The following is a 9,094-nucleotide window of genomic DNA, read 5'->3' on the forward strand; positions in this document are numbered from 1 at the left end:
GAATTTGAAGGATTGAATATTTTCCTACACGTTGGATTTGTCCTTTTGAATCTTCAGTTCTGTTCACTTCCCCGGGGACCTGCTTGTTAGCACACTTTCTCTTGTTTCAATTTCATTTGGAAGTTTTTCATTAACGCATTTGCCCCTAATGCCAAGAATTAAGTATCTGGGGGGGCGCCATAATCTACTGCCTGAAGCATGGAAGATTTCAAGGAGATGCTTTCAGAGTTCCCTTGTGAGCTTAAGCAGACCTACAAACAGACCTTGTCAGATTCCCATCAAGCTATTTTGCAAGATATTTGGGACATTGCGGAAAATATCTGCTTTAAAATGGGTCATCTGGCTGAGGATGTTTCGGAAGACAATGAAGATTCTACCCAAGATGGAGAAGTTTCTACTGACAGTGAGACTGAAGTCCTTTCTGAAATGCCAGATGAAGATTATACCCTGGTGATGAAGGGGTTAAAGGGTCAGCAAATTGCAAATAATGTTGTTTTTCTGAGGAAATGTTATGAGAAAGAAAAGCTTTTGTTCTGTGGGAGGCTGTTTGCTGAGAACTCTGAGTTTTTAAGGGGGGCAGTTGGGCTGTTTGATTTCTGTATGAAAAATGCCTTGTGTGTAAAATGGAGATATGTAAATGTCTTGATACATTTCAAAGGAGGGTAAAAAAAATTAAGAATGCTTAATTGGATTGACAGTGAGGTTTTATTTCATTTCTTCCTAATGATTTGGATTAAGATTCACTGGCTTCTTTTTAAGGTTAGTTTGATTTTTAAGACTTATAAGGTATCTATAAGGTATAGTAATAATTGTTTGGTTTTAGGTTTAATAGGGTTAAGATAGTTGTAGCATTATTAATTATAAAAGTAGTCAATTTATACGTTTTTAGTCAATTTATATGTTTTGATTTTTATTATAGTGGATAGAAATGTATAGAATGGTGTTAGAAAGGAAATAATTAAATAAATGTTGTTTTGGGGGAGGGAAGCTGGTTTAGAGATTTATATATACTGCATGATATATGTATATTTTTTAATATAAGGGGAAGGAGCAATTGTAAGTGATTTCCATGTGTACTAAGGGAATGATTTATAGCAATAACGTGATCTTGGTTTGATATAGAGTAAGAAATTGATTATGGAAAGTGCTACATATTCTTGTTGAAAGTTGGAAGTCACTTCTTTATGTCACCTTTAAAATGCTTTTTCTTGTGTTTCTCACTTTTAATTTTTTTTCTTTTTGTAGGGTTTTTTGTTTTTGTTTTTTGTAGTATTTATCTTTGCTTTAAATGCAATAAAATTCTTATAAAAATAATAAAGGATATTGGAACTTTGTGACAGAGGAAAACTGTGACGCTACACTCGTTTGGCTGCGGGGCCAAAGGAGATGGGCTGATCCAATACATTCCAGGGCTGAAGGAAATCATTCTTTGAAGCATGATGGACTCCAGCTTCTATCATCCTTAGCCAGCCCAGTCATACTGTTGGAAAATAACGGGAAGGGCAGTCCAGGGGTTTGGCAAGGATTGGCTCGACGCTCGTTACATTTTCGTTTCGCTGCTCTTTTTGACCAGGCTCCTCGCTGTCTGCAGGCGCCAATCACAGGTGTCGACAAAGGCACAATGGCAGCATTTCCATGTATCCTCAATGTCCACCCCCTTGGGATCTCTCTGCCCTTTCCAATAAGTTAAGAAATAATGGGACATGGCCATCAATTCATCGTGGTCATAGGTGATGACTTCGGTGCCAAGCAAAGTGTCAGTCTGCTGGTGCACATACTCAATTTGCAGGCGGTCAATGGCCGGAATGTCTGAGTGGGTCAAGTTGAGGACCATCAGCTCCAGGAGGTCTTGGAAGCAGCACACCGTGAACCCAATTTTTTGAGCATGTTCTTGGATCTCCGGGCCAAGTGGCTGTTTGGGCTTCAGATGAAGGTGATGGATGAAATTATCCTGGGTTAAGGATCCTTGCACCATAGCATCGAACAGATATTTATATAAAAAGACCTGCAATGAATGAAGCACACCTTCTTGAGTGGCATCCGATTTTCAGCCTCACCTGCATCTCAGTGAATATTTAGAAGATGTATATGACGTATAGGTATATGTATATGTGTAAGAGCTATATTGGGGTTTGATACCTCTGCTGTAAATGTTGAATACATATTTCCTGTATGGAAATCCCTTAAGCTGTCAAGACCGCCAAATACGATTGTTTAATGGTGTCTCTAAGTCTAAATTTGAGGCTTCTTTGGTACATTTGCCATCATCTACTTCAAATAAAATCTGATAAATTTTCAAAAATATACCCTTAGGTTCTAAGCAACCATGATTAAAATGTACAACACGTGAAAAAGATTGGGGTATCTCTGCTGACCACAAGTTCAACGTGAGCCAGCTAGGTGATGCAGCAGCTAAACAGGCAAATGCTATTCGGGGGGCGGGGAGGCATTTAACACATACAGAGAATTCAGATCATGGAAAGTGATTGTCCCCTTTCCTTTCCCTGGTCAGACCCCATTTGGAGTATAGGATCCAGTTCTGGAGGCCACTGTACCAAGAGGTCAGTCACAAATGGGGCAAGTTCAGAGGGCAACCAAGATGATGAGGGGCCTGGAAACCAAGCCCTCTGAGGGAACAGTTAAGAGGACAGGATACATTTCCCTTACAGCAGAGATGACTGGGGAGACAGGATAGCAGTCTTCAAATATCAGAAGGACTGTCACACGGGAGAAGGGCTGAGCCTATTTTCTGTTGCTTCTGAGGACAGGACCAGAACCAATGGTTAAGGAAGTTCAGGTTAGATAGCAGGAGGATCTGGCTGTGTGAGATGTCAGCCTGTGGAAAGGGCTGCCACATGAAGTGCTAAATTCCCCTTCAGTGGAGTTCAGCAGCAGCTACATGACCATCTATGAGAGATGATCTAGTGCAGCATTTTTCAATCTTAGCCACTTTTAAGATGTGTGGACTTCAACTCCCAGAATTCCCCAGCCAGCGTTGCTGGCTGGGGAATTCTGGGAGTTGAAGTCCACAGATCTTAAAGTGGCTAAGGTTGAAAAATGCAGCTGTAGTGAATCCTGCAGACAGTAGGTACTGGACTAGATTCTTCCAATTTCAGGATTCTCTGTTGTGCGAATGCAGCTGGTAGGTCTTTTATCGAACTAATTAAATCCATGGTGTGCAACAGCCAATTCCCTCCCCACCTCTGGTTTCCCCTTCGGCCAGCCTGGGGCCTCCAATCCCACTGTGACCCACCTGGAAACGGTCCTTCCTCTTCTGCGCAGGAACAGGAAGGTACGCCCTTTCCCGCGTCTTCAACTCGTTCAGCTGCAGCTCCCCTTTCGCCGTATAATTCAGCTGGTCCACAATCCCCACCAGGAAAACGTCATCCAACACTCCAAAGACGGGACATTCTCGCGCACACCGGCCTGTCAGGGAGAGACAGCATTAAAGCCCCTTTGGAATCCCGAGGGGCCTGGAGAGCGCCCCACAACCAGGAAGCCCACCTTCTTGTAGATCAGCAATGGTCTGGAGAAGGTTGAGCAGCTTGATGGCCCATTTGTCTTCTCGGCTTGTGGTCCTGACCTTCACCAGGTCATGATCTTGCAGTTCTGGATGGAAGCAGCAACAGAGAAAGAACGTTGGCTTACGATTAGCCCCTTACCTTTACAAAGATTCCCCCCAATGGGCTGAGACAAATGTGCCTATGATTTATGGTTTTGATTAGATAGGATAGACCAAGGTTTCTCCACCAGGGTTCCGTGGCACCCTAGGGTTCTGCGAGAACTCACTAGGGGTTCCCTGGGAGATCACAATTTGTTTAAAAAAATATTTCAACTTCAGGCAACTTCACATTAAAGAGGTAAGTTTCATTCTTTATTTTTAGTTTACGAACACTGTTAATGCATCTGTACAGGCCTACCCATGAAACAAATATAATTTTGTAACTTCTGGCCTATATTTGCCTGAATGTGCAAGGGTTCCGCAACAGGCCTGAAAAATATTTCAAGGGTCCCTCCAGGGTCAAAAGGTTGAGAAAGGCTGGGATAGAGTGTAGAAAGAGAGTTATATTGTAACCACAGAGTAAGAGGTAAACTTATAATTGTACTTATAAGTGCTGTAAAGAAGATCGGAAGCCACCTTTTTGTATCTTTTTTTCTTTTCTATTTTTCTTTTCCTTTTTTGCACTTTTAGCTTTCCTCTTTGATTTCTTTCTTTTTCTCATTTTATATTAGTTTGTATTTTCCTTTTTAAAAATCTTTAATAAAAATTATATACAAAAAAAAGAAAGAAAAAGAAAAACGTGTTCATTCATATTCTCAGCATTACTTTCCTCATTCCCCTTCTATAGGATCACTGGCTTCAAGGACAGATGCTGCAAATGGCAGCTCAAATGCTGCAGCAAATCTCGCTTCTGTTTAGAACTGCAGCCAGCCAGCTGGCTGTGCCCTTTCTTGGACACTCCATTACATTCCTGCTCTGCTCCAATTGAGTAGCAACGCCCAGCCATTAGGGTGGCTTCAAACCATACTTTACATTGTTGGAAAGGGCCAGGTTTTAATGTCTCTTTCTTGAGGTTTTAGGGAAATCTGGGGTTTTACTGTACTTGTGCATTGTTGAGCAAGTATAAACCTGTTTAAAAGCATTATGCTGGTTGCGTGTTTCCTCCTTAAAAATGATAAGACACTGCATGCCTTTGATTTTAAGCAATCATGGGATGGGGGCAGGACTCAAAATGATGACCTACTACCATATTGAAAGATCAAAGTTTCTTGAGTTAAGCCTGACTTTTGGTAACTGACTCCGCAATAATACAGAAGTGGGTTACCACTGCAAACTTCTAAGTCTTGTGTTCAGCTTCCAATCTCATTTATAACTTGGGCATTTCCTGGTGGCCTCCCATCCAAGTACTAACCAGGTATGACCCTGATCAGCTTTTTAAAGATCAGCCACAATTGGCTAGATCAGTGTTTCTCAACCTCAACAACTTTAAGATCTGTGGACTTCAACTCCCAGAATTCCCTAGCCACCATGGGAAGGTTGAGAAACACTGGGCTAGATGTTGCTACTTTCTCTTACTAAGTGGGAAAGGTCACATTCTAGAAGGGCAGCCACATCAGTCCCATAACAAAAAGATAGTTCTGGGGCACCTTAAGGACTAGCAGCTTTATTATGCAAAAAACACCCACCATTTTACAGATAAAAAATACAGACATGTTCCTAACCACTGAAGGACCCTATTTCCCACCCCTTGTAATACAAGGTATTAAAGAACGTAAAGAGAAGACTGGAATTTAACCCAAATCATGCAAATTACGTCACCTCTGGCAAGATGTATGGACTTTCCTGTATTTAACACCACCTTCTTCTCTGGCAATCGCTGACCTGGCTGTTCTCTGTGATAAACCATTTCCTGCTCGCACCAAACTTGAGCAGAGAGATCTGTGACGCAAAGGTAGTGCAGATGGAAAGCTTCGAGGGGCGTCTTTGCTTTCTTTCTCTTTGCCGTCCCCCAATTCCTTTCTTTCATGTTAGCACCCTGGGAATCCAGATGCCGAAGGATGGGACAGCCTAGGGGTCGAGATTCCCTGTCGTGAGCATGGAAGAAGTCAGATTATCCTACTTCTGCCGCAAGAACCCAGATGAGCATGACATGGCAGCTAAAAGTCACCATTTAGTGACCACCATTTAGTTTTGCAGTCCTGATATAGTAACCCTACATGAAGGGATATTTATTTCTTATGGAAGGTCTTTTCCATATCCTGCTCCCCAAGTGGGTTCTCTAAGAATAAGAATAGACAGGCTCTGTCCTCAGGCTTAGGATTGGAAAAGACACAGCGCTAATGGAAAGTGAAATGAAGAGGGAGAAGGAAAACAGAGTCACCAGTTTGGAAAGTTGCATGGTGTTTATAATGGTCAGCTTCTCTGGCAATAAGCTACCCAAGGAGGCCTAGATGACACCCACCCACCCACCCACCCTCAGTCAGTCAGTCAGTCAAATTTCTCTGCTGCCCATCTCATACACAACGACTTTGGGCAGCTTACAGCTAATAATATAACAGTAAGTAAAAACAGTATGATATAAAAATACAATATAAATATACATAACCCACCCTCATTTTCCACCCAGGACAGCAGATGTTCCCTTGACTTCTCCTCATGCCTTTGCCTTCCATTTAGCTTATGTGGTAGAAATAATCTTTCTTAGGAAGTAAACAGAGCTCAAGGTACTGGGGCTATTTTTAATAGGTATTCTCAGGTAGACTATCTTGGAACATGAAGGGTCACTAAGTGACTTAACAAGTGGGACTTTCAAAAACATGTTTCAGTGGGGCAGTGCTCAAGCCAGTCAGTAATTTATGCTTGCTTTTAGAATAGCATGTTCTTTTGCCTTTCAACAGCTACTGATATTCCAGATAATGTCTTTCTTCCCTTAATCTTCCCCCGGATGTTTGTTTCCTTTTCCCCTACTTCTGCTCATCTCAGAATTCTTGAGCTTCCTGCTTCCTGTCTTTTTCTCAGCAGTCCCGTTTTATTTATTTACTGCATGTAGAGCCTGTGATGCCCATGTTTTTCCATGAAACGGAAGGTACTGCACATGGGGGTCTCCCCATTTTTATCCCCACAAAATAGGTGAGCTAAGAAGGTGTGGTGGATCCAAAGCCACCTAAGGGAGTGCTACGGCTGAGTCAGGACTTGAACCTGGATCTTTCCTGTCTCAAGTCCTTTATTTTATTATCACTACATTACATTACATTACATATATTCTCTCTCTCACACACACACACACAATCACATTGGCTGCATGGCTATCATAACTCAAACTGAGGCTGTGATATCAGGTCTGAAATCATGTGAGTTATATCAACAAGGGGCAGCATAGAGTGCTGATGGGCAGCATGCAGCCAAGGGGTATTAATCAAATAAACAGATACATATAAAAATAAACTAACTTCCAGATGAGTGGACTTCAACTCCCAGAATTCTCAACAACGGTCCTGCTGGCTGGGGAATTCTGGGAGTTGAAGTCCACTCATCTGGAAGTCACCAAGATGGGGAAACAAGGATTTAGATCAACAATAACTGAACATGTTTAGGCCAGCTGACTACAGTGCTTTGATATTTAAAAGGTGTAGCAAAACCTCAAAGCTCTCTTCCTGCTATCAGTTGTGTCTCACTTGGCAGGGCCGTTGTGAAAACAACAGGAAGGCAGAGACGATCTAAAGCAGTGTTTTTCAAACTTGGCAACTTTAAGATGTGTTTAAGAAGCTTTAAGAACTTTAAGCATGCTGGCTGGGGAATTCTGGGAATTAAAGTCCACACCTCTTAGAGTTGCCAAGTTTGAAGCACTGGTAACGAATTCAAGACGAATTCTAAAAGCGCAGCCCCGGGTCTCCCCACGGGAGCGCAAATCCGGGCGACGAAAAACACGCAAGCCACAAACAGCGTTCGCACAACACGCAAAGCTAAAACGTGTCTGATGTGTTGCGCGGGGCATCGAACCAGAAACGCAAGAAACCGCAAAACAACCGCACGGCGTTGCGCGAACCAAGCCCGTGAAGTTCGTTTACGGCACGGGCAACCGCGCAACCGCGCACACAAGGGACGGGATTCAAACCAGGGTTTTCTGAACCAGGGTCAGCCGGTCACGCGACCACAACCCGAGAGAAGCGCCCGCTGCTCACCCAATCTCCGGCTCTTCTATCTGCAAGAATTCGGAGTCGCTCAGGTCGGAGAAACCGGACGCAGCCTCGGCGTCTTGCAATCCGGAGGCATGCCCGGACATGTCTTGCGCTCTGCCTCCCTCCGCGCTCGCAAGCAGGATCCTCGCAAGCTGCCCCGAGGAGGGGCCGAAGCACAACTCGCGGTATCTTTTTATTTCTTCCGGCTCAGATTGACTTTCTCTCCTTCCTTTCGTCCTCGACCCGATTCCCGCCCATTCGGAGCCTCTGCGGCTTCTCAGCCATAGACTCAGAAAGGGTAGAGTAGCACCCCCGGCTCACAAACGAGGGACTATCCGTAGCAGTCTCGCGGGTGTTTCTGGGCAGGGCACGGCAGGCGTGCAACAGTCTTTTAGTACTTCCCCAACATGGCGATTTTAAGATGGTTTAACTTGAAACTGGAAGTTGCAAAGTGCAAACTTGGCAACTTTAAGTCGGAGATGGTATGAGGTTCCCTTCCAACCCTGTGATTCTATGACATGTGGAGGTCAACTCCCAAAATTCCCCAGCCAGCCGTGGGGAATTCCGGGAGTTGAAGTCCACCTATCTTAAAGTTGCCAAGTTGGAGAGACACTGATTTAGGGATTCCTGAGACAAAATAGTTGAAAACTCACCACCAAATCTCAGAATCCAGTTCAGAGTACCCAAAATCACAAGTTATCTGTTCTGGACTATCGCTCAGAGGAGTGCAGGATGGCATAGTTTCCACTAGATGTTGATCAAGGATTAAAATAAAATAAAGAAATAAATACTTTAAAAACCCACACCACCAGGAAATGTCTGATGCAATAATCTCTGTGTTCCCCCATGAAATCAGTGTTGCCCATTAAAAAAAAATTGTTTTATTTATTCTGCTTCAGGGTGCCTGCAGCAGCATGGAAAAAACACTGCTTAAAAAGTAGTGTGACAAAGGATAAAGATCTCTCCTTCCCTGCCATCTTGTCTTCCCTGTAACACTATTACATACTGCTCCCCCTCCAAGCGAGGTAGAAGGTTAGAAATTACAGATAGAAGAGGATACAAGAGATTAAGATTAAAATGTAATAGGAAGAAACTGGCTAAGTGTGCCTTCTCAGAATTTCCTAGAGGGTGGGGACACTTTTACATAACAATAGCCAAGCTCTCCTGTATTGTGGGGAGAATACAAGTGTGGCCACCTCCAACCAGCAGACTTTGTTCAATGCTCTCAGACAATAAAGTTCACCTCTGTTCAAGCAATTGCCTGAGTACTTAGATTAGATTAGATATTTTGTATCCCGCCTTTCTTCAGCAAAGGATTGTTACCTTGTCGTAGTGCTGGAGCTTGAGCACCTCAATGATGCCATGAGCTAAACCGTGAAGGGCCACCCAAGACGGGAGGGTCATGACAGAGAGG

The 9,094-nt window shown here is 43.4% G+C and overlaps 1 protein-coding gene across 2 annotated transcripts; it reads right to left on the reverse strand.

The window, feature by feature from the left end:
* Positions 1-1,120: 1,120 nt before the first annotated feature.
* EXO5 (exonuclease 5) lies at positions 1,121-7,886 on the reverse strand. Of its 2 annotated transcripts, none has more exons than XM_063297343.1 (5): positions 7,684-7,886; positions 5,321-5,586; positions 3,505-3,609; positions 3,254-3,426; positions 1,121-2,005 (listed from the first exon to the last, which is right to left on the reverse strand). In XM_063297343.1, exons 1-5 carry the CDS (start codon positions 7,782-7,784, stop codon positions 1,541-1,543), a joined length of 1,110 nt encoding a protein of 369 aa, XP_063153413.1. In that variant the 5' UTR covers positions 7,785-7,886; the 3' UTR covers positions 1,121-1,540. The 2 variants fall into 2 exon arrangements, with proteins under 2 accessions (XP_063153413.1, XP_063153422.1); XM_063297352.1 differs by having other exon boundaries at positions 5,321-5,569; positions 7,684-7,793.
* Positions 7,887-9,094: the final 1,208 nt, after the last annotated feature.

This window comes from Candoia aspera, chromosome 1 (genome assembly GCF_035149785.1).
Source record: "Candoia aspera isolate rCanAsp1 chromosome 1, rCanAsp1.hap2, whole genome shotgun sequence".
Classification (NCBI taxonomy): Eukaryota; Metazoa; Chordata; class Lepidosauria; order Squamata; family Boidae; genus Candoia; species Candoia aspera.